Below are 24,989 nucleotides of genomic sequence, written 5' to 3'. Positions count from 1 at the left end.
AGGTGGAGGAGTGAAGGTCGGAGGAGGCGATGAAGGTGCCCCGAGGTCACAGAGGATGAGGAGGAGGTTACAGCCGCCGGCCACCAGAGGGAGCAGTTCAATCTGCATTCAGCTGACGGTGCTGCTCTTCACCTGTTTACCACAACACACACAAAACAAACACACCCACCCACACACACACACAGTCTGCACACACGAGGAGGCAGGGTGCGTTTGAATTCACTCCCAGAGCACGCCAACCCTCCACGACCTAATTTCTAATGGAATTTCGTTTGAATTCGAAGCATAAATAACAAGCAAAGACTCCTCAACTTTCTTTAGATGTGAATTCCTGTCAGTTTGTATCAACGCCAGATGGAAATCCTGCTTCGCTCGGATCCACGCGGGAATCCGAAGACGTGACGCTGTGTGGTTTCTGAACAATGAGAGGGCATAATGAGGGGGCTGGCAGGGTTGAGGGGGTTCACTCAAACCAAGCGCTCCCTCGTACTTTTCCAGCTGTTGAGCATGTATCCTGGATGTGGTTTTTCAGGCCCGGAGGCGACTCTAAAAACAAAGTGCATCAGCGTGCTGCCGGCGGTCCGACAGGTTCATGACTCACAGGTGGGGAGTTATTTAAAGAAGGCTCCGGTGCAGACATGTTAATGCACATAATACACACTGCAGTGTGTGAGCTCACCGCGTTTTCACACGGAACGGCCAGGCCATCGACGACTCACACACACACACACACACACACACACACGCACGGCGGTGATGTCAGAGCAGCGGAGGGAGAATCCCAGACGTGTGATTAAAGCAGCGTAAGTCTGCGTCTTCGCTGCTTCCTCTACACTCACATCTGACTCTGTTCTGATCGGGTTCTCCGCCTCGGTCCGCCACATGTCGGAGGCGGGGGTGGAGGGGTGATCTAATAACTGACTGAGAGGCAGCACGATGCTCAGAGACAACCAGAAAAGAAAAACTATGCCTAAATAAGGACGAGAATGTCAGATTTTCTGGCTTTAACAGCTACTAAAGCCATTTAAAATTTCATGTGTTTCATGTTTCGACTCAAAAACCATAAAGATTCCTTTAGATCTTAACTGAAGAGCCGTAAAACGACCTAAAGTTCCTTCAGTCAAATCAGGTTCGGCTGTGGCTCGCTTGTCTCAGTCAGAATGTTGCAGGTTCGAATCCCCATCTCACCTTGCCCACATGCCAAAGTGTCCTTGAGCAAAACATTGAACCCCATCCTGCTGATTATGGATGGACTGAGCACCTTGCGTGGCTCCACTGGTGTGTGAATGTGGTGTAAAGAGACAAACATTAACAAATTGAACCTCGACAACATGTATTTCTCTCTGAAATCGCCCTGAGAACTTATGTATGTAACGGATATATTCAAGAGAAAACCTACATTTAAATTACCAAAAACATCCTCGTCTGGTGCCATATGCAAGTCCCTAGAGCCTTCCTGAAAGGCAGAAAACCATCTAGATCCCATTTAAAGCTCCCAAGCAACCAGAAGGAATCCAAAGTTTTTGAATACTTTGTAGAGTCAGAAAGCAACACATGGCCTAAAGAAAGCTTTAAAAAACTTTCTCAGATCTGTCTGAAATCCCCCGAGAAGCCAAAAGATGATCTCCTGTTGAAATCAGTTCTAGAACCTGTTTAGAAACTACTGATCTGCTCAAACTCCTTGGGAATATTCCAAAACATCAGGAACCTAAATTCAAAACCCTACCATTACCTTAAAAACCCTGTGCTGAAGGCCTTATGTATGAATAACACATGTTAATGAAAACCTTCCAGAAACGAATCAGATCCTGTAGTTTGACTGAAAACGTACTTTCATTAAAACATCAGGAACCGTTAACAAACAACCTTTGAGTTGATTTTTTGTTTTTATCTATTTGGAGCCATTTTGAAATTCATGACGCTTCCCTGATTTGTAAACCAACAACTTTTTTTTATCCTCCAAGTATCAACGGAAAGTCTGTGAAGTCAAAGCCTTTCTTTCTTCTCTGGAAACCGTTAGTGGTGAGATTATGACTATCAGCTCTGCTGATGAGTTCAGTGGAAGCTCACAAGAATCATTTCACAACACACTCGAACCTTCTGCTTTTAATTATAATTCATCGCCGCGTTTGTGGTGCTTCCAGTGTGAAATCTGCGGTCTGATGGAAATAAAGCACAGGGAGTCGGCGTTGGTATTATTTGGGTTTCTGCAAGTTCCTGCTTGATGCTGGTGTGGTTTGATGTGTTTACAATCCACCTCTGATTAAAGCGTTCTGTTGGCACCATTCATGCTAACAAAGGCATCACTTCTTTCAGTAGGTTTTAATTGGTTCTTCACTGGATGCTGCCAGTTTGGGACATATTGAACATTAGTTTGGGTCAAAACCGGTTCAACTGTGGATTTGAAGCGATTCTGGACAGAAACGTTTTGGACCTATTTGAATAGTCTGTGTATAAACAGCATTGGACCTACTGAGCAAACTGGACTTCACTCTTGATTCTATCGAGTGCTGAACTGGAGGAAAATGTTTTCCCATTAGTTGTTAGTTACCACAGTTTTAATTGGATTTGAACAATGTGCACACAGTTGAACCAGTTTTTTGATCTGGTTCCAGACTGCTACTGGATTTACTTCTTTTTAACGTTGCAATAAATCTACACTGATCCTGGACTGCTTTCAGACCACTTTCAGACTTCTTACCTGGTTTTGTGGATTTTGAGAACCTCGTGCTTGGCCGGTTTTAACTTTGATGGTATTTAGAATTCCAGAACCATCTGTTAGGTTTGAGAACGAGAACTGGATGATTTTTGACCTGATTTGTTCGGTTGGGTTGGTTCTGTTCTGGATTTGGGACTGGCACAGCCTGGATTTAGTCTATATCTGTACAGATCTGTCTGATTTTCATCTGCTTTTGACTGATCAGACTTCGGATGGAAAGACGTTTCAGTCCACTTGAGTTTGAAAGAAGCTTCTGAAGAAAACACTCAGATGAAGCATCACAGCAGTTGTTGACCTTTTATCTTTGGATTCCATCTGATGGATTCTTAGAAAACCCTGTGGATCCCTTCTCTGAATCCAAATACTGTTAGACAGACCAGCACACCGTTTCCTCGGGGTGGGTCAGTGTTTTGATGGCGGTGTTTGATTAGTTGTACATTGAAGTGGTCGTGAACGTCTTGTCTCTGTCCCAGTTGATTTGTCTCCTGTTTTCATGGCGTCCGAAGACTCAGATGGCAGCGTTCACACCTCAACTGAACCGTTCAAAGTCCTAATCCATCCCGACCCGACGGGTGTGAGCGCAGCACCGAAAGGCCTTTTGGACGCCCACCGCCGCCCCCCCCAGGTCCGGGCACGCCGAGCGAGACGGCAGCGTCACCGCTGTGACTGTGCGGGTTTTATTTGCCCCGGACGCCCCGGGCCGCCGCCGCCGCCGCCACGCGTGGAGAAACAAGGCGAGACGGCACAGTCATGAACCGCGATGAGCGAGCAGACTCAACAGGAGCAGAGTGTCAGACGGACAGACTGACTGATAGACGGCCGGGCAGATGGACGGCGGAGTCACCACAGGCGAAAAACACAGTTCATCCAAGAAATTTCCCCCCTCGACACGTAACTCATTCACAGCCGACCGTGGGAGGAGGGAGGAGGGAGGGATAAAGGAGTTTTGCTCCATTAACAGCCAGAAGGGAGGGAAATGAAAGGAAGAAAGAGAGGGAGGGAGAAGGTAAAAGTTGCTATGAGTCACGGAGCAAGATGGGAGGGGACTGGAGATTGGAGGAGAGAGAGAGATGAAGGGAGGGAGGGAGGGAGGGAGGTATAATTATGGTAGAAGGCTACCAGGGCGAGGAGAGGAGAGAGGAGCAGAGGGAGGGAAAGAAAGAGCGAAGAGAGAGAGAGAGAGAGAGAGTCCAGCCCACTCCGCTAAAAACCATTCAACTGGTGAGCGCATTCAACACAGACAGAGAGAGAGAGAGAGAGGGAAAGAGGTAAAGAAAAGAGAAAGAGAGGGAAAGAGGAACTCCCTTGGTCTGAGATAACTTAGTCAAACTGACACACTCTCTCTCTGAGCGCTGCAGCGACTTCACCCCGGGAACCAGGATCCTGCTGCACCATCCATTCATCACATCTGAGACTTTCTCCTCTCTTATTTCTCCTTCTTTTCTTTCTTGTGACGCCTCCACATTTTCCAGCCATCTGTCCCTGACAAAAAAGATAAGGATTACTCATTTTTCTCTCCCGGCGTTTTTTTTTTTTTTCTCTTCTTCTTCTTTTTTGTTGTTGTTAGTGTGTGTCCTCCTCTCTCTTTACAGCTTTTTTTCGCTGCGTTTCACAGGTGGACTGTGAGCTGCACTGAACTTTGCAGCTTCCAAACTTCTGAGGAGAGAAAGAAAGAAAAATAGAGAGAGAGGGAGTGAAAGAGAGAGAGAGAGAGAGAGAGAAAGGGAAGACAAAGACAATAAGAAAGGCAGAAGAAGAAGAAGGACTCTTTTCTTTCTTTAACCCGGGACTGAATTTTTTCCTGCTCTGAAAAGTCGACTTTTTCCTCGTTTGAGCATCCGCGTCTGACAGCATCACCAGAATCCATCGCGGCAGCCAATCAGGTGTCTCGTGCCGTCATGTCGGTGCTGCCCCTGCTCAGCTGGACCCTCCTGCTCCTGGTCCAGGTGCGGAGCGGCGGCGGCTCGTCCTCGGACCCGCAGTCCCGGCCGCTGTCCCTCACCGTGCACCCTCACCACCAGGACGCCGCCGCCGCCCACTGCCCGTCCTGCGCGCTGGCCAGGATGCGGAGGAACGACGGCGGGGTCACGGGCGACACGGCGGGTCACGGCGAGGAGGAGGAGGAGGGGGAGGAGACGGCGGCGGCCGTGGCGGCGGCCCAGCAGGACGTGGTGGAGGCGGTGAAGAGGCACATCCTCAACATGCTGCATCTGCAGGAGCGGCCCAACATCACCCGGCCCGTGCCGCGCGCCGCCCTCCTCAACGCCCTGCGCAAGCTCCACGTGGGGCGAGTGGCGGAGGATGGCAGCGTGCAGATCGAGGGGGAGGAGGAGGCGCGAGGGAGGGGAGGCCGGGGAGGAGCGGCAGCAGCAGGAGGAGGAGCAGCGGCGGCGGCGGCGGCAGCCGGGGCGGGAGACGGCGGCGAGGTGCAGGAGACGACGGAGATCATCACCTTCGCCGAGGCTGGTGAGTACCAATCAGCGTCCGTCTGTCCAGTGGGGCTCAGTGGACATGGACAGTGTGCGTGCATGTGTATGTGTGTGTGTGTGTGCGTGTGTGTGTGTGTGTGTGTGGACAAAACACAAGTGTATGAGTTCATCAACATGAACAAGTGTGAGACAAAGATTCATAATCACTGCTAATCAGTGACATTTCCAGCTCTTTGTGTGTGTGCATGCATGCATGTGCACATGTTGTGTACGTGCACGTGTGTGTATGTGTGTGTGTGAGAGTGTGTCTGTGCGTGTGTGTGTTTGTGAAAGTGAGATCTGGATGTGGACAATAGAATAGTATGTAGCCTGATGCACACATGATGTGGCGTCTCAGTGAGTGTGTGTGTGTGTGTGTGTGTGTGTGTGTGTGTGTGTGTGTGTGTGTGTGGAATGCATTAATATGAGCAAATGTGTTGCACAGACTGGTCATCAGTAAGATTTAGTCACACTGGTGGGTGTGTGTGTCTCTGTGTGTGTGTCTAAGAAAGAATCAGGTGTAAACAGACCGAGCATCTGCACCGGGGTGTGTAGTCAAGACGTGCACGTGTCTGCATGATTTCATTCTGTAACAGTGTGTTCGTGTGTATGTGTGTGTGTGTGTGTGTGTGTGTGTGTGTGTGTGTGTATGTGTGTGTGTGTGTGTGTGTATGTGTTTGTTTGTGTGATGAGCCGCCAAGGCAAATCACATATTTGCATGTGTCACAGTTTTCTGTTTGAGTTGGAAATCAGCTTGTTGAAAAATGTGTGTGTGCGTGAGTCCACCTGCTTGATTCCACCTGCATAGTCACTCAGCCGACCCACGCACGCACGCACGCACGCACGCACGCACGCACGCACGCACGCACGCACACACACAAACACACACACACACACACACACACACACACACAGCTGTAATCGCCTCCTGCTGTTTTCAAAGAATACCTCATTATCTACTTAAAGTCTGAGGAGATTTGTGTGTCGCTGCCTGCCATCGTGTGTGTGTGTGTGTGTGTGTGTGTTGAAGCTGTAAGACTGCTGGAACACTTTTCTGACAGACGGTAGCGACAAAGAGCGACTGAGTGAGTGAGAGCGGAGGGAGTAGTGTGTGTGTGTGTGTGTGTGTGCGTGTGTGTGTGTGCGTGCGTCAGGCGCTAACCGGGCTCTTCCTGCGTCTGCTCACCTCTGACCTGCGGAGCGGCTGCAGGTCCCCGGCGGCCCGTCTGAAACACTTTAAGAGGCGGGTCGCAGACGGGTCGGGCCGTTCCGCCGGTGGAGGTGAGGAGGCTGATCCAGGATCAGCGCCCTGGGACTGCCGCTCTGCTTTACACATCAGGGACAGATCGTCTGCTCCGGCCGTCCACTGGGCTTCCTGCAGACGCTCTGACCAAACGTCACGCCGCAGAGCTGCTTTCCTTCACTCACGTTCTCGTTGTGACGCGTTCTACAGCTTTCCACTTTGATTCTCAACGTTTCTCGTTCTTGGACTTTGTTCTCTAAATATCCTCAACTATTGTTCTGAACTATCTTCACTCTCAACTTTTGGATTTCATTCTGAATATTTCATCTCGTTTTTTCAATTTCTTTTCAAATTTTTACCTTTTCCATCTCTCATTGACTTTTTTTATTCATCCTCAACTCTTCTCTCAAACTTTTCACTAGTCTGAACTTTCAAGTCTGCATTCTCAACATTGGCTTTATTCTAAACTTTTTATTATTACTTTGAGCTTTATTACCAAAATGTTTGAATTTGTTTATTACACTTTGACTTAATGTTGTTGAAATTTCCCAACCTCATCTTTATTCTCATCTTTTTGACTTTACCTTTATATTTTCAACATTTCTCAACCTTATTCTCAACTTTTTTGACATTTTTTAAATCACTTTCATTTTAAATTTTCAATGTTTGTCATTATTCTCAACATTTCCTCTTCTTTCTCAACTTTATTGTCGACAGTCCCAGTGTTTCTTACTTTCATTCTGACATTTTAGACTCGATTCTCAGGATTCCCGTGATCTTATTTTCATCTTTCATCTTGACTTGACTTTATTTCAAAGTTTTTGACTGTATTTTGGAATTTATGATTTGCCTTTGAAAATGTCTACTACATAGAACTCCTTTATTCTGAAAGTTCTCCAGTTTATTCTCCAGTTTCAGTTTCTTTCTTAAGATTGGCATTTTGTGTGTGTGTGTGTGTGTGTGTGTGTGTGTGTGTGTGTGTGTGTGTGTGTGTGTGTGTGTGTGTGTGTGTGTGTGTGTGTGTGTGTGTGTGTGCATCCTGACCTGTCAGTCGAGCCGTGTGGGTGGGACCTGACGTCTTCTTCCTCTTCTGGATCCTCTGTCGCTGCAGTTTGAGTTTCTCTGGGCGTGAGAGTCTGGAGCAGCAGATGGAAAAGATTTTTATGAACTGGATCTGTACAAACAGGTCGAGAGGAGCAGCGTTCGCTGAAAGGAAAACACAGAATTTAACACTGGTTCCTTCGAAATGTGGTGTCAGAAACTGTCCCGGCTGAGTGGCTTTGTGTCAGATCTGGGCTTCGCTGTATTTCTGCTTCTTGTTGATGTGAGGTAGTTTAAAACAGGGCCAGCAGAGGGTGGAGTGACCGGTCTGCTTCCCCCTAAACTCCTCATTCGTATCTCCAGGACAAATGAAAACAAGCTCATGTTGTGTAAAACTCAGAGCCCCATTAGTTCCCATTTCATGCCTGAGAACTCTTTTAGAAGAATGACTTTCAGGAGTCATTAACATCTGGGGCAAATCTCATGAGATCCTCCTCAACAAGCAGCTGTTGGCAGAGATTTATTGTTCTTCTCCGAGGGTCTTCACTCAGCGACGCTGCTTTTGATCCAGAGCGTTGTTTACTTCAGTCAACACGCTTGTTGACGTTTGTCTTCAGAAAACTTTCTCGGGAATTATCAGTTTTTGAGAAAGTGCCAATGCGATGAGATAAACAGAAAATATCCTGATCCCAGTCTCTGCGAAAGTTCTCCAGACAAAAGCAATCTTCCACCTTCCATCCAGCTCCTGTCCAGGTCTCAGTAAGAGGTACTGCTGTCAAGACCATCTGGATCCAATGAGCAGAATTCACCTGATTGTAAAGAAAATAGTGGATTTTTGCTGCATAATGATCATATATAAAAACATTTATGATGGAAACAGTCTCATACCAATCTGTTCACCACCAAGGTATGTTTGTTCATTCAAAAGCAGTGAATAGATTAATTTTTTTTTGCTGTGTAATCATGTCTCATGTGCAAATACTCTAAACATCCATCCAGTGTTGGTCAAAGGACCGGTAGGCTGTCGTAGCTAAGATCGAGGAAAAGCTAGCATACACTGTTTACAGGCCAACAACTGACCAAACCCAAGCAGTCAGCTACTCAGATGAAACCTGCACAAGTTTGCATGTTCTCCCTGCATTTGCATTGGTTGCTGTTGGAAGAAGTATTTGCAGAAAACCAATGCAAATACAGAGAGAACATGCAAATACCCCACAGAAAGGCCACAGCCCACAGAGAAAGCTTCTTGGTTTGGCGTGACAGTGGTTAGCATTGTCACATCAGACTCAGAAGGTTCAGACAAAAAAAAGGGAAAAAAAAAAAAAATCTGCAAATTCAAGAAAAATGATGAATCTTGTCAGGAAAATCTGTTTCTCCTCTTGTCCTGGATTTTCAGACCCGTTCTCAGGTTCAATGCTGGCGTATGCTAGCTCTGGACCTGCAGGAGCCGATAACATCCTGTTGTTTGTCTAAGATGCAAAATGACCCGCCGTGAGAATACTTTGCACCCAGCCGGTCCTGCGCTTTGTTAGGAATAAGCGATGCGTTCAGGGACCTCGGTAATTATTTTGGGCGACAGAGATGGCGAGCAGCGGCGAGGGAGCGGGGATGATGAGATTCTTGGCGAAGACGGAGTGTCAACCTGCGTTTGGCAGCTCCGACACAATACGTATCTGTCCGCCGGCCTCTCGTCTTTAAAGTCCTCCTTCTCCTGTTTATCTTCCCCTCCTCCCCCTCCCCCCGTCCCCCCCACACACAGAGGACAATTAGGCTAATTGAACTTAATTGAACACATCATTAGCGACATTCCACATTCTACTTTCATCCCCTCCTCCCTCCTCTCTCCGCTGCTTCCTCTGCTCTCGACCCCTTCCCACCTCGCCCGACAGAATAAGCCGCCCATTGTTGGGTCTATTCTGGTGGCCCGGCCCGTCTGGGGATTCAAACTGGCAACCCCGCAATGAGCTCGTGCGCTGAGCTTCGCTGACCTCTGACAAGTGAGAGAGGAGAGCAAACAAAAGCGGCCGACGGGAAGACAAAAACACGTGTCCGATGTGAAAATAAACCACAATTAGCGAGTTTCCTTCCTCGCGTTTTTCCTCCCCTCACACGGCGCTTGCTTTTTTTTTTTTTTCCATAGTTTTTCTTCACCCTCGCCACACTTTCCTCTCTGTTCCCACCTCACCTGTCCCGTCACTGCTTCACGTCCACGTTAGCGTGTGTAGCTAGCTAGCTGCTGGTTTGAATCCCGCCGCGTTTTTTTTTTCCTGGGTTCTCCTTTGATGTGCGAGCAGGCCGTCCGAGATGAATCACAGGATAGTAAACAGCTACAGATTGTGTCCAGACCTGCTGCGCACAAACACTCGGAGCGCCTGAGAAGGATCAGAAAACACTGTCAGTCCGGAGGGTGCAGATATCATCTGTCACACGCTTCTCCACCACATCCGAAGTAATCAGCAGAGCTCCACTAAAAATAGGCCCCGGCACATGCACGGCTCCCTCCTGTTTCTGGAACATTTCGGGAAGTTTTTAAATTGAACAGAACCGTGTATTTTCGAGAGCATGCATTTATTTTGTACATCTGGTGAAGCTCCCGTCTCGTTAGCTTTGGCGTTAGCTAAATCTTTGTCCTGCGCTGTGATTAGCATTAGCAGCCTTGATAGAAACTACGTGAGTAGCTGAGTAGCCAGTAACTTCACACCTATCTTCATTACCTTTCTCAGTGAGCCCTAAATGTCCAAGAAAGTGATCTCCAGAGAGAAGTTTGATAGCCTTTAAGTCACGACAACGCCAGTGGAGGACTCAGGAAATGACCGATCTTCATTTTCATCCTGGTCCTTTGGTTCGTTCCCCGCTAACTCGCTCATCCCTATTTATAGTATCAATAAAACCGGTCCTTCTACATTTTCAAGAGATACTTTTGCTTCCTGGTCTTCTACCTCGTCTTGGTCGTATCATCATAGACGTTGGGACTCATCAAATACCAAAGATTTTTTTGGACGTTACACTTTCATTTCAGAGTGTCGTAAAGAGGTCTGTTTCTAGGTCTCATTGGAATTTAATGTTTTGAGTGGGGAACATTTGATTGTCAGGTTGGCCCGTTGATCTGGAGCTCTTTATAAATAACCCGGCCTGGGAACCGCACGAGGACGAGGCTGGGCTACAAGACACCACTTCGGCTTTAATTTAGCTCAATTTTTTTATTGTCCCAAGAGGGAAACTCTGGATTACAGACGGGTCTGAAAATGAAAAACATTCCTAAAATCACGTTGTTAAAACGAGGAGGGGAAAACATAACCGAGGACCGCGCAAGAAAAACAGCCGCTGAAGTCGGTTTGATGTTGGGACACCTCTCCCTCTCTCGTCCCTGTTATTGTCTTCGTGTCTGAGTCGGGTTTCACTGCTGGAACCGTTTTACGGCGCACTTTTATATGGTACTAACAGCCAACGCACACGACAGAACAATTTTAGCGAGTTAACAACACGATGTGTCGCTGCGTTGCAGTTCAGAAACGCCGGCTGGTCGTGTCTTGTTTTCTTCAAGTTTCACTTCATTTCATTTCACTTTATTGTCCATGTAAGTGAGAAAGCGCCTGGCATCAGCAGTAAACATACCACAGGCTCTACGCAGCGCACCAACACATGGCTACAGTACGGAAAATATATTAAATAGAAGGCAATTAACACCAACGTTTGGCACGTTTGTTTATGCATTCATTCATTTCTATCCGTGAGTCCTAACCTGAAACATACCTGAGCTGCTGTGTGTGGATATGAGACATGAGTAACCCTGTTCTTACCCCGGCCTCAGTCCTGGATTTGATCACGTTGGGGATTTAATGTTTACGCAGAGCAGAGAGATGCGGTCGCGCATAGCTTTGTGTGCTGTTTCCAGTGTGGAGACGAACTGAACGGCCGTCTAGCCACGTTTAACCGGCTTCGGTATTTCCAAACTTTCTCCATCAAAGCTTTGCGGAATCGAATGTTTGCGTGCGACGGGATTCTTGTTCGTCTCATGTGTTTCTTATGTTAGGTACAAACAGGCATGGCACCGATCAAAACCTCCACGAGGTCCTCAGATCCGCTGAAACTTTTCAGCCTCTCAGCTCTCAAACCTTTTTGCACTTCCTTTGTGTTTGGGATGAATCCGTCACAGGTGAAAGTCTGCTGTTTCTCCGACTCCTGAGCCCACTCTTAGCGTTAGCATTATAGCTCTTGTTACTATTTCATTAAACTTCTATGTACTTATTCATCCTGAACTCGTTCTTTTTGAGGGTAACATGAAAGATATTAGTCTGTATCCACAGTGATTAAATAGTCAATAGCTTTCTTTTCCGCATGCATATTGGTAGTTTATATTGGTTGTTTTCATTATCTCATCAGCTCATTAAAAAGCTAATGCGACACTTCAATAAAACGATGGGGCCATTCTGAACGCAGGGTGACTCACTGAGGGAAACTATCAAACTCAACACATAAACTAATCTCATTAGCTACTTCAGAAAATGGCTATTTTAACTTGTAGAGTATTTCCGGTATAAATTAAGTCAAGAGGAATTCTTTCGTTAATTGTAGCAACTTTCAGTTCCTCAAACCTTTTGTTACACATCCGTTCAGAATAAAGAAAGTTTGTGAAAATGTTTGAATGTTCTGCATCGGAGACATTTTTAAAGATGAGGAAAACACGAGTTTTCAATATTGTTAATGTTTAAAGCGTATAGTTCTCTGTGAGCGCCAACTCGCTCCCCAACACGCTAACTGCATCGTTTTCAATGTTTGTCGTTGCTGTGTTAACGGGCATCGTCTTCAAAACGTTGCCATGTGACGCTGAAACTTTTTGTAAGTATATTTGGTTTTCAATATAAAAGAAAAACGAACTCCTCATCTTTTCAAGTTAGCAGAATAGTAATTAGACTCCATGACTCAGTGTCTGCGTGGCTGCTTGGTTTTGCAGAGGTAAGTGATTACGGCTTTCACCGTGGACTCAACCCGTTTAAACCAGATGCGACTGGGCTTTACGTGGACTCACAGCAAAGGTCGAAACCAGAAGAGATCAGTCTCTTGTTTTACTGACTTCTCTTTAGTATCACAACAGATTTTTGTTGCCTCAACCTCAGGTTGCATTCAGGCACCTGTGCGGACGGCTCGGCTGGTGTCAGCAGTGGGACTGACCGTCTGACTGATGCGTCTCGGCGTTCGAGTCGGTGTATCCTCACATGACGTCTCACTCTCTACGAGGTTTTTCGTGTCTGTGTTCGTGCTTTGATCCACCCAGACATAAAAGTCTTTATTAAAGCTGCGTGTTTCTGCTCGGTCTCGACTCCAGTTTGGCATTCGAGACGCTCCTCTCATCAGATGGTCAAAGCCTCGCCGCCTGACAGCAGGTTCGGTTTCTCCGTTTGGCCCTGCTCGCCACGCGTTTACAACCGCACATGTGGCACCAATAAGGCCGAGCGGAGCGTCCCGCCTCCTCGCAGCGGCCTGGCAGTCCGCACCAAGGGTTTCGTAAGCCCACGTACACTTACACCTCAACTCCATCAACGCCGTGTCTATTTATATGAACCGTTTCATCCGAGGCCTTTATGGGAAGAGAAATCATGTGATTCTAACTTTCACCACAATCCCAAACACTTCGGATGTCATTTAGATATTTCAAAGCAGATTTACAATTTTTCACATCTGAAAACTTTCTTTAAAGTTCTCCACACGACTCCATCCTGTGTGATTTTCATATTCTGACACATGTTCTTGTTTGCGAAGCTTTTAAACTGTTTTCACTCAAAGCTTTCTTTAAGTAGCTTCAAAACTGCAAGAAAAAAAAACCCCATGCGGGTTGATGTAGCTGCAGCTCTTTAAACAGTTTATTTGAACCCAAAGTGCTGGCTCCTCCAGTGCTTTCTCTCACATAGTTTCAGTCTGAGCGTATTTAAAGTGCTTCAGGTAAACACGAGGGCCGACTGTGGCCGACCCAGCCCGCCGAGCCTTCTGTATGTAAACTGACAAGACAGAAGAAAGGGCGGACGCCCATTCGTTTAAAGGTCAACAAGAACGAGGGAGAAAATCTTTTATCAAAACAGCGTCGGGCCGACGTCGCAGCCTCGACCTCGTTTAGGGAAGGAGACCGTGTCAGGCCAACAGAGTCGGCTTGATTACAGTTTTACGAGCCGTGGAGCTACTGGAAATACATACTTTATAGCATGGATGTTAGTGGATGCTCTATCATCTGGACGTTAAGTCTTTCTAAGGAAACATATTTATGAACTAAAGCGAAGATGCTGCATCTCAACAGCTGGGTGATGTTTAGCTGAAGCTTCCAGCAGACTCTCCCTCCTGCGTGATGAAGACGCTGCGACTCCTTTGAATGTAAACCTGAAGGAGATCGAGCTTCTGATTATCGTGCCATTAGGCCGACACGCTGTCTCCGCACGCTGATCTTTCACATCTGTGGAACCCCCCCACCACCTCCACCTCCACCACCCACTCCACCACTTCAGGGAGGACAGTGCAGCTCGCCCGGGGAGGTGGAGGGAGCACAGGGCAGCTGTGCAAACTGTGAATCCCAACAGAAGCTTTGAACTGAAGACAGTTGAAGTCCGAGCAGATAAAGTGGGAGGGGAGGGAGGGGTAGATAATAACATGAAAAAACACACACACAAAGAAACGCAATCAAACACAAAAAAGACGCACGGCGCACTGCAGAGGGCGTTACGGAGACTTTCTGCAGACTCATTATGACTTCAAACCCTGCAGAGAGACTGTGTCAACAGATTTATGTGCCCACAAAAGACACACACACACACACACACGCTCGCACACACACACACGCACACACGATCTTCACAGGGCTCAAACCCACTGCAAGAGGAGCCCTGTCGTCACATGTATCGATACGAATCTCAGACCCCGATCAGCCAACTGCACTACAAGTGTTTTAGCTCACAATGCAAGAAAAACTACAAGACACACACACACACACACACACACACACACACACACACACACACACACACACTCATCTTATTGAACACGGCTCGTTAATTGAAGAAGGGATTATGGCAGACAATGCACACACAAGACACAATGTACAGTGTGTGTTTGCACAGATGGGTAATTGTGTGTGTGTGTGTGTGTGTGTGTGTGTGTGTGTGTGTGTGTGTGTGTGTGTGTGAACATGACAAACAGAGCTGGATGGAGGGTGTGTTCATTCACAAAAGTTTAATTCTGAATCAGCAGAGTTGTGACTTAGGCCCCGCCCACTTTAGCCCCATCTGCCGATCAATTCTGTTTTTTTGGAATTAATCTTTTTTTTGTTTTGTTTTGTTTTTTTTTTTGTTTTCTTTCATTGATTCGATTGGTCTGAATATCTAAATTATTGAAGCAGGATGTTTTCCAGTCGTCTTAGAAGGTTTTCATGGTTTCCACCGATTGATGGATGTTTCAAACTTTTTTTTCGACGATCTATAAAGAGCCATTGATTGTTGATTGAAGAGTTTTGACTCTATATATTGGGTTTCCCTGTTGTTTTGCATTATTTTCATGGTCTGAGCTGGTGTGTGGGTCATGTCAAACACCTCTGTGATGGTCTTTCAGTGTGGTGTCGATTGCCTGTGTGTGTTGTGTTTTTGTTCATTGTTGATCTTTACTGAAGTTTTACATTTATTAGTATAAATACTGTAAGAAGTCTAACAAATATGAACCTACCTCACATCTCTTTGTGTGGATTGTTCACCTGGAGATGCAGGAAGGAAGGCAGGAAGATCATGCAAACTCGACCGAGGTCATTCAATTTCATTGAGTAATGTTCTAGCAGGGTTTTTCTTTTTAATTTCATTTTATTTCAAATGATATTCTGCTGACAGATTATCTCACATGCTGACGATCGTGTCATTTATTTTCACATGATCTGGTTTCGCCCTTCCAGAGGTTCATGTTGAAAGTAGCTTGTTTCAGCTGTTGAAGGAGTCTGATAACCTAATCTGTTGAAGGTCTGCTCCACAGATGACTCTTTCCACCGAGTGTGTGTGTGTGTGTGTGTATGTGTGTGCGTGCGTGTGTGTGAGGGGGATTACTGAGGATTTAATAAGATTGATCATAAACCAGCAGTCCTTTTAACAACATCGCGGGCGGTGTTTGTGTCACATTGCTGGCAGCTCCTCTTGTTTAGCTTTGTTCGCTGCTTCATCTGATAAATCAAATCCAAGTCATAATACGGGCGCGGGGGCCCGGCGGACCAGCCAGGGGATTGGATGGAGGCCGCGGACGATGACGATCACCATGTTTGACTCAAGTGTCGGTTTAGTATTTCCAGATTTCTGCATCAGAGCGGCGGGCTGAGGCAACGGACGAAAGATCTGTTCAATATTCTCCCGGAGAAACACTGGAAGCACGAAAACCTGGCCCCCAAGGCGCCGCGACACACTGAAGGAGTCTAATCTGCTCTGATCAGGTCCAATAAGCAACGTCAACCTCTGATTTTTCACTCGCGCGGTCGTTTGAAGTTGTTTTCTGAAGGCCTCCGCTGGACGTTTGATGCTTTTCCGAACGTGTCATAATATTCTACACAACTCAAACTGGATTCAACCGCTCAAACTCAGTATTTGTTTTGGAAAATTGACCTTTCAGTTGTCGAAATTTGTTTTCTTTAAAGGTTTAAAGTGTGTTTCTGATGGTGTAAATAGGCGTTTTTCAGTGTTTACTCTTGACTTTTTGGAGTCTAAATGGATTCTAAAGGTCCAAACTGTGATTTGATTGTGTAAACATGGCTTTTGATGCCTGCAGTGTCCTATTTAAACATGGGTTTTTTTTTTGGATATGTTGCATTGTTTTGACGCGCTCAGCTGTGTTTTGGATCGCACCACTTGAGGTTTTAGGGGATTAAATTGGGTTTTTGATCGTCTTAATGAGGAATTTTGGGTGTCGCATGCAATTTCCATGTTCTCCAGTTTTTGATGGTTCTAATTGGATTCCTGGGAGTTTATTGGGGGTTTTGGGTGTCTTACAAAATAATCATGGTCTCAACTGTGATTCTCATTGTTGACAGAGTTGCCGTTTGGTATTTTGTTGTTTGAATTTGAGTGTTTACCATGTGAACTGTGTTTTGTTTGGAAGATTCAGCACTGTTTTGACGGACTTAACTGTGTTTTGGTGGCTTAAACTGGGATTTCGATCATCCTAATAGGGTACGTCGGGTGCCTCACGTTATTTTTCATTGTTTCAAACACTTTTTTGATGGATTAAACTGGATTTCTGATCGTCTTAATGGGGTATGTTGGGTATCTAACATCATGTATTCATTGTTTCTAGCATGTTTTTGATGGTTTAAACTGGATTATGGGGGTTCCGATTGTTTAAACATGGTTTTTAATGGCCTAAACAAGGTACATTGCTGTTTTGGCTTGACTTTCGATAAGACAGTTTACAGTTGTTTGACTGTCTCAAATGAATAATCGACTTTTCATAGACTGAGAGGGGGTTTTAGGATTTCTAAGGCTGTTTTTGATCATGCACAGAGGATTTTTTGGACATCCCATATTGTTTTGAAGGAACTGCATCTATAATTTATAGTTTAAAGTTGAATCTAAATGTCTTTTTCATATGTTGGCTTTGGTTTTTCTGCTCTGATTGTGAAAACAGGGCTTTTGAAGGTCTCTGCAGTGTATTTGGCTGTTTAACCTTGGAGTCTTCTGGACGTCTTTTGTCAGACATTCATGGTGTGAACTGTGTTATTGCTTGTTTAAAACCAAGTTTTCATGGTTTAGAGTTTAAATGGATTCTTGAGAGTCGAAGCAGGGCTTTTATGCAGATTACGACATTGTCTTGGTCTGGCTTGTGTTTTACTTTGTTTAAACATTGGTTTCGATGGTCATCGCAGGATATTTGATTATTTAAACAAAGGTTTTGATTGCTTAAACAGGGTTTTGTGGGTATCTGGCATCATTTTTGTGGTCTGAGCTGTGTCTTTGCCTTTTCAACCCCAGTTTTTGACAGTTTTTTGATGGTATTGATTATCCACATTGTGTTTCTGAAGGCGTTGTGGCGTCTTGATGGTTTGATTTTAGAACCTGTTGATCAGAACTGTTATTCAGTTGGCTTAAACCCAACATTTGATCATGTTTTGATGGGGTTTTTTCCAGTCTGAAGTCGGTTTTATACATTTTAAGTCAAAAGTTGGTATTTGTTGGCATGAACTAAGTTTTTACTTCCAGATTTTAAAGATCCAAATACAATTTTAATTGCTTTTTCAAAGTACACATACATTGGTTGTTGATTCAAACTTGCTTTGTATGACAGTTTTATGGCCTTATGTACTTTTTTCATTCAGTTTTTAACAACATTGAGGTCTGTCCATTGCTCTGAGCCTTTAAATGAGGCATTTTTGATGGAATAATGGGGAAAAAAAAGTATCTGTCAGACTCAGTTTCTGAGATGCAACTGCATTCTGGCTTCACCTCGCCGCTTTAATCAGGTTGGGAAAACACTGAGCTGCAGTTTTCTTCAGGACAAACCTGCGTGTGTGTGTGTTTCTATTTCAGTGCAGGACACACACTCTCATCCCTCCCCTCTCTGCGCTGGCCCAGAAATCAGCTTTTATGAGTTGTTGAGACATCGGTCTGTAAAGATCAGTCTTCTGTAAATGGAGGGGGATTACAGAGGGGGGCGGGAGAGAGATGAGCTGTGAGCTGAAGACTTGCAGAGGTCCAAGAAACTCCAGGAAGCTCAAACTTGTCGTATCTGAGCGTAAATGAGCTGCCGGAGTTTCTTTTTTCCTCACCTGCTGCGCTCCTTTGCCTCCTCGTCACTTCTTATCTTCGCGCCGGGAGTGATTTTCCTGGTAAAGAACAGAGCGGCGCTGCACCTGGACCGACCTGAAACCCGATAAGCAGCGTTCTGCTTCGTTCCCCGGCCTCCTCCCTCTGATTCCACCGAACGAGACATTTTACGCTGCACCTGATCACGATATCGCCAAGGTTTTTTCCAACTTTACGCCGCCACTCACTGGGGACAGCGTCCTCCAGAAGCCGCACATGACTCACATTCCTCTGAATGAACAGTAACAACACTCACAATCTGATCCTGGAGCTGCTTCAAAATCCCTCCCTGTGATGGACAATCGGGTGACGCACGTTGCAGACTGTTTTCCCTCCAGTAAGAGCAGTAGTTCATGAGAAAACACAGCAAAAATGTTCCAGGACACTCCTCTGTCACACCGCATTAGCCGTCCTTTCATTTCTGAGGCGATCTGAGCGAGCCACACGAACAGGGTTCAGATAAAGTTGTTCCGTCGTCCATCAGGAGCAGATCTTTATAGAAATGTCAGCGGTGACTTTGTTCGATTCCCATGTCACTGAGCCCCGCTGGCAGCATGTCACTCTGCAGCTGTTTGCATTTACAGAGCGGCTCTCGGATTAAATACTTCAACTTGTTTTCACACACACACACACACACACACACACACACACACACACACACACACACACACACACACACACACACACACACACACACACACACACACACACACACACCATCCTTCCAGCTTCTCAGATGGACTTCAGGCTCAAAGCACCTTGTAAAGCAGAGGTTCCTTCCACTGTTTTCAACACAGAGTTGTAAAGTAACTAGTTACTGTAGGGACACCACTTCCCCGTGAAGGAATAACAACAGTACAAGGGAAATAAAGGATCCTGTTTCAATTTATTTATGAGCTAACAGATTATAGAGCATCTTCATCCGCTAATATTCAGATTACAGATTAACGACTCCACTTAATCATAGATTGTTTCAATTGAGTATAGTAGTCCAGATCATATTTAGAAGTTTTTAACAAACTAAATTGGATTCATTGTGGCCTGAAGGCAGATTTTGAATGTTTGAAATTGACCTTTGTTAATTTATAGTGAGAATCACGATTTAAAGTTGTTTCTGTTTGTATAAATTGTTGGTATCTCATATTGGAAACTGGTTGAGTTATGTGTAATCTGATTTACTTTCAACTTTGTGAAGTCCCAACTGGGTGCTTATTGGTTTAAATTGCAGCTCAGTTACAGTCATCTGCTCATCCCAACTGAGCAGCTCTGACAGTGTCAACTTCTGTCATTGATGCAGCAGCAGTAGAACAAAAATGAAATATTCCGTTAACCTGCTGGATGAGACTCTAAATGTGCTGACGTTTCTCTGATAACAGAAGTCTTCGCCTTCTGGTAGATGTTATTGTTTTTATTCTGTAATATTGGTAGATAGATGAAGTCGTAGTGAACTGTTGATCTTTCGATGGTCATGACATGAACACATATTTTGTTGGTCTTAAATTTGTTTTCTGCACTACAAATTGTGGTCTTGATGTAGTTTTCTATAGGCTAAAATTGGTGTATTATGGTCTGTAATGAGTATTTGGTCGTTTCTACTAGTACTACTTGACAGTCTAATTCCTTCTTTGACGATATAAATTCGGTATCTGATGACTGTAACTGTATAGGAAGGCAGATACATTTAAATTCTGATGGTCTATGTTTGGTTTTGATGTGGCGAAATTGATATTAAGTTATCAAAATTGGATGTTTAAGACCTAAACTGCGACCTGTGAACTGTGTGAACTGAACATTTGAAGCCTTACCTGCATTGGCAGGAGCTGAAACTTACCTGAATTTGATGGACTTTGACTTTTTGATGGTTTGAAAAGAACAATTCATCAAAATTTGAGGGTCTGAATGTACAGTATTTTTTGTGAGCTTCAACTGGATGTCTACACTGAGCCTCTGGTTTGGTATAAAAGGGCTTGAAGGTCTTATTTCAATTGTCACAAATGAATATTTGGAGGCTTGATTTTCATGTCAATGACTTCAAACTAACCTGATGGAATACACATCTCATGTTCTCTTGTCCTGATGAGGTATTTAAAGAGCCAAGCTCGACATAACACCAGGAAACAGAGTTTAACAGTGTTACGTACGTATTTTCTGCAGTAATTTTTTTGTGGATGGAAATGGATAATTTAATACTAAGTAAGATTCTTGGCTTTTGAAACAGAGCACATTAGTCTAAATTCCATTTTTTTATGGTCTAAAGTTGCTTTTTCTTGTTCAAAGTAGATGAATAACAATGGAAACTTAGTGTTTTTTTCTTTTTCTTTTTTTTTTTTAATTATTATTATCTAAGCATAATTTTTGATGAAGTACGATGGCTTGGAGAAACTGGGAAAAAGTGCTTTATTCATGATTTTTAATGGTCTAAATTTAAAATGTGCTCTTGTTGGTTAGATAATCAACGTCTTCGACTGGATGCTTTAAGCCAGACGTTACTTAGTGCTTAATGATCGACTGGATGTTTGAAGTTCTACGCTGGATATTTTGAATTCCTGATTGGGTATTTAACGACCTAAAGTGGGATTCTGATGGATTTCGTTGTGAAGCAGAGCGGCTTGGGTTTCTCTCATGCAGATCTGAACTGGAAACATTTGATGGCTTTGATATCTTTTTGTTGTGCATGAAATGGCTCTTTTGACATTTGACAACAGTGGAATTAATTGCTTAAGAAAACAAGTTTTTCCTGTTTTTCTTGCGACCAAAAGTAATTAAAGGCTTAGCAGTTTCCTGAAACAGCTGTCTGCTGGAGTTCGCAGTCACGCAAACAGGAGAAAACAGTGCATGTGTTGTTGTGGGGCCTGTTTTCCACTCGGCGCAGCAGGATGTTGTCACCGAAGCTCTGCTAATGGCGTCGGTCGGTCTCTGTGAGGAGCGTTTTGAGCGTCAACCTGAACGGTTCGTCCTTTCAAGTGACCGCAGAGTTAAAACAAAGGTTCCTTTTCGTCTTGCAGCGATATGTCGATAGGATGAATGGACGGGGCTTTTTGTATTTTTTTGTCCGTGCTCCTGAGGGGATGGTGATGGAAGTGAGATAATCGCCTCCGAATTGTCGCTTAAACTGCACTAATGGACTCGCTAAAGAGCCGCCCGCCTCCACATACGCACACAGTCCGGCCGTTCACACCGCTCAGCGGAGCGCCGCCGCTGACATTCATAAACCCAAAAATCGTGACTTTGATTTTCTGTGACGCCCACCGGTGAGAGACATCGCCGAGCGAGGAGAGACGGCGAGAGAAAAGGTGATGCAGGCATCTTATGTAACAGCGGTCGGCGGTATAATTGGGTCTCTGCACTGGTGATTAGCTGGCCGCCTGGCCCGGAGGTTTCCAGGCGGTTCATGTGAGGCTGGACATACATAATGTGTGCGTCACGGGGCAAATTAAACCAGCTCCTGCAGTAATTGGAAGAGCTTCAAACTTTCGCTCTAATCCTAAATGTGAAGCCGATCAAATTAAGCAGAAGAAATGAAACGCAAATTAGCGGATAGTTCTGCTTCATTTTGCCCTGAATTGAGGATGATGGGTCACATTACTGAGCGGGCAAGAATATCCCAGGTTCAGGACCGGGGCAGGCCCGGGGTCCTTTCGGCATTTCCAACCTTTAAATATTGAATTCATGGTGCTGAGAAGCTTGAATCAGAGCCACGATGAACAAACAGCAACCAAGTTCCAAAAGTCAACCCTCGACTTCCAAACGCCTTCACTCACTCCGGCTTTTTCGGCGTTCCCAACGTTCTGCGAGAATCAACGGACGAGGGCGGTTCGGCGTTCGCTCAGCGTTCAGACGAGCTGCGGCAGTAAATTCAGGCGTCCGGGGCTGCAGTAATGACAACACAGCTCCTGGTGGGAACCATTAGCTGCGTTAAAAGCTGCCCGACTCCAAAACCTCCAACCGCTACTGCCGAGTCAGCAGGAAGAGTCCAATCAGCAGCGCGCGCGCGTGTGTGTGTGTGTGTGATGGTAACATAATGATGAGTGTGTGCAGATGAGCTCAGATGGGGCACACGAACACACACACACACACACACACACACACACACACAGGATGAGCGTGGGTTTGTGTGTCAGACTGAATTCACTCCCATGTGCTGGTGAGGCGTTCAAGGTCCTCCGGTCACTACGCATGACACACTTCTGTCATCGCCGTCGCCTGCTCCGTTAACGGGAGCATCGCTACTGTTTCTATGGTAACCTGTAGTTCAAGAACGAAGAAGAATGAGCTGTAAAATTATTACCAATCCGAGACATGTAACTAAGAAACAGGCTACTAGTTACTCCTGTAGCAAGTAGTGAAGTTACCAGTTATTGAAAATGGACGGATGGATGGATGGATGGATGGATGGATGGATGGATGGTTACTTGGAAAGACATCTACTCAGACTCTCACTGATTGAGAAGCACCCAGAGTGCTTTGCTCATTTACCCATGCGAGGTGCTCAATCCACCCATTGGGAGCAGTTTGGGGTTCAGTGTCTTGCTCAAGGACACTTCCAAATGTGGACCGGTGGGGAATCATACACAGAGTGCTCTGTGATTGATCCATGGGTTGATCTGTAGATCAGCAGACGGATGAATGGATAAACACGTTCTCGATGCAGGTGGTTTCTGCGTGATAAAAGCTGAGTGTTTGTGTCTCTGTATCTGAGTCTTGCAGTCAGCAGGATGTGTGGTTTTATCAGTCTGTCTGACCCCCCTGCCTCTCTGTCTCTCCAGGTGAGTCTCCTGGCATGGTGAACTTCGTCCTCTCTAAAGAAGGAGGCGACCTGTCTCTGGTGGAGCAGGCCAACGTTTGGCTCTTCCTCCGTTTGGCCAAGGCCAACCGCAGCCGCGCTAAAGTCACCATCCGCCTCTTCCAGCAGCGCCGGCAAGGCAACGGACGCCCGTCGCCGCCGCAGGACGAGCTGCTGCTGGCGGAGAAGACGGTGGACACCCGCCGCAGCGGCTGGCACACCTTCCCGGTGTCGGCGGCGGTGCAGGAGGTGCTGGAGAGCGGCGAGAGCACGACGCTGAGCCTCAGGGCGTCCTGCCCGCTCTGCGCCGACAGCGGCGCCACGCTCGTCCTGGTCTCCGGCAACTCGGAGCGCAGCAACCAGCGGGAGCAGTCCCACCGGCCCTTCCTCATGGCCGTGGTCCGGCAGGGCGACGGCGGCGACTCGCGGCGGCGCCGGAAGCGCGGGCTGGAGTGCGACGGGAAGGTGCGCGTCTGCTGCAAGCGGCAGTTCTACGTCAACTTCAAAGACATCGGCTGGAGCGACTGGATTATCGCGCCCACCGGGTACCACGCCAACTACTGCGAGGGCGACTGCCCGTCCCACGTGGCGAGCATCACCGGCTCCATGCTGTCCTTCCACTCCTCCATCCTCAGCCACTACCGCATGCGGGGCTACAGCCCCTTCCAGAACCTGCGCTCGTGCTGCGTGCCCACCAGGCTACGGGCCATGTCCATGCTCTACCACGGCGAGGAGCAGAAGATCATCAAGAAGGACATCCAGAACATGATCGTGGAGGAGTGCGGCTGCTCGTAAAGGACGGGACCGCCTGTCGAAGTAGAGGAGGAGGAGGAGGAAGAGGAGGAGGAGGAGGAGGTGGAGGAGGTGGACCTCTAAGGCCAGAGAGGAGGAGAGAGGCGGGGGGAGGCAGTCGAGGAAGACCAACGCCCTCCGTCACTCCGGGTCGCTCTCTGAAAATTGCAAAAGAAAAAAAAAACAACAAAAAAAAACAAAACAAAACAAAACTCGTCTCCGGAGTCTCCACGGCACTTTCAGAAAAAACACAAAAGAGAAAAAAAAAACATAGAAAAAAAAGAATATCTAATATATTTTTGTTACAAATGGAGGGAGCGAGGCTTATTTATGTGGCTGAGACGTTCACGGACTGTTCGCTCGACCTGTTGGACCTCGGAGAGAAAATCTACGAACAAAAACAATGAGAAGAAAAAAAAAACAAATCTCAAAACTATGCAACTTGTTTCTCGTATTACGATCTTATTGTATTTTACTTGTTTTTGTTTGTTTTCAACTGTGTTTACTTTTTCGAAACGTTTGAGGAAGAAAGACGAGGATATTTTTTTGTATTATGTTTTATTTTGGAAGTATACATTTGTGTGTTTGTTAGTGTGTGTGTGTGTGTGTGTGTGTGTGTGTGAGCGTGTGTGTATGTGTGTGTGTGTGTCGAGAGATACTTGAAAGAAACAAGTTGGCCCGGCTGCTGGAACCAAACACTTCTTTATGTTACCATGTTGATGTTATAATTATTATTGTCAGTAAGTATATTAATAATTATTGTTGTTAATAATATTTTTTTGTGTTATTATGTCAACTTTTTTTTTTTTTTTATTAAACAAAACGTTGTAAACGTTTTTATGTTTTGCACTATAGCGACACTCGTGTTCATATTAGCCACAAAAGCGGGCCGTTGCAGGTCTGAAAGGTCACAGGTTTGAGTCCCACGTTGAGCCGCGTGTCGGCCGATGCGGACAGGAAAAAAAAAAATAAATAAAAAATTGAAACGACCCTAAAAATGCCACCAAATGTGTCACTTCTGGGTTTCTGAAGCCTGAAGTCGGTGTTTAACGCCCGGTCCTTGGCACGGCCGTCTGTGATTGGTGGAGTCACCCGTCTGTCAAGCTGCATATCAGGGTCACAAAACGAGGACGGC

At 45.9% G+C, this 24,989-nt stretch overlaps 1 protein-coding gene across 1 annotated transcript; it reads left to right on the top strand.

Annotated features, from left to right (window-relative positions):
* The first annotated feature begins 4,263 nt into the window (after nucleotides 1–4,263).
* inhbaa (inhibin subunit beta Aa) lies at nucleotides 4,264–23,878 on the top strand. Its single transcript, XM_030099047.1, has 2 exons — nucleotides 4,264–5,185; nucleotides 23,046–23,878. Exons 1-2 carry the CDS (start codon nucleotides 4,618–4,620, stop codon nucleotides 23,855–23,857), a joined length of 1,380 nt encoding a protein of 459 aa, XP_029954907.1. The 5' UTR covers nucleotides 4,264–4,617; the 3' UTR covers nucleotides 23,858–23,878.
* Nucleotides 23,879–24,989: the final 1,111 nt, after the last annotated feature.

Source organism: Salarias fasciatus, chromosome 9 (assembly GCF_902148845.1).
Source record: "Salarias fasciatus chromosome 9, fSalaFa1.1, whole genome shotgun sequence".
Taxonomy (NCBI): Eukaryota; Metazoa; Chordata; class Actinopteri; order Blenniiformes; family Blenniidae; genus Salarias; species Salarias fasciatus.
Note: the sequence above shows the minus strand (reverse complement) of the source record. Positions and strands in the feature narration are given on the sequence as shown.

Excerpts from the sequence above, each read along its gene's own strand:
- inhbaa (XM_030099047.1), top strand. The coding sequence starts at position 4,618 with ATGTCGGTGCTGCCCCTGCTCAGCTGGACCCTCCTGCTCCTGGTCCAG. Across the intron at positions 5,186-23,045 it reads CATCACCTTCGCCGAGGCTG|GTGAGTCTCCTGGCATGGTG; the intron begins GTGAGTACCAAT and ends CTGTCTCTCCAG.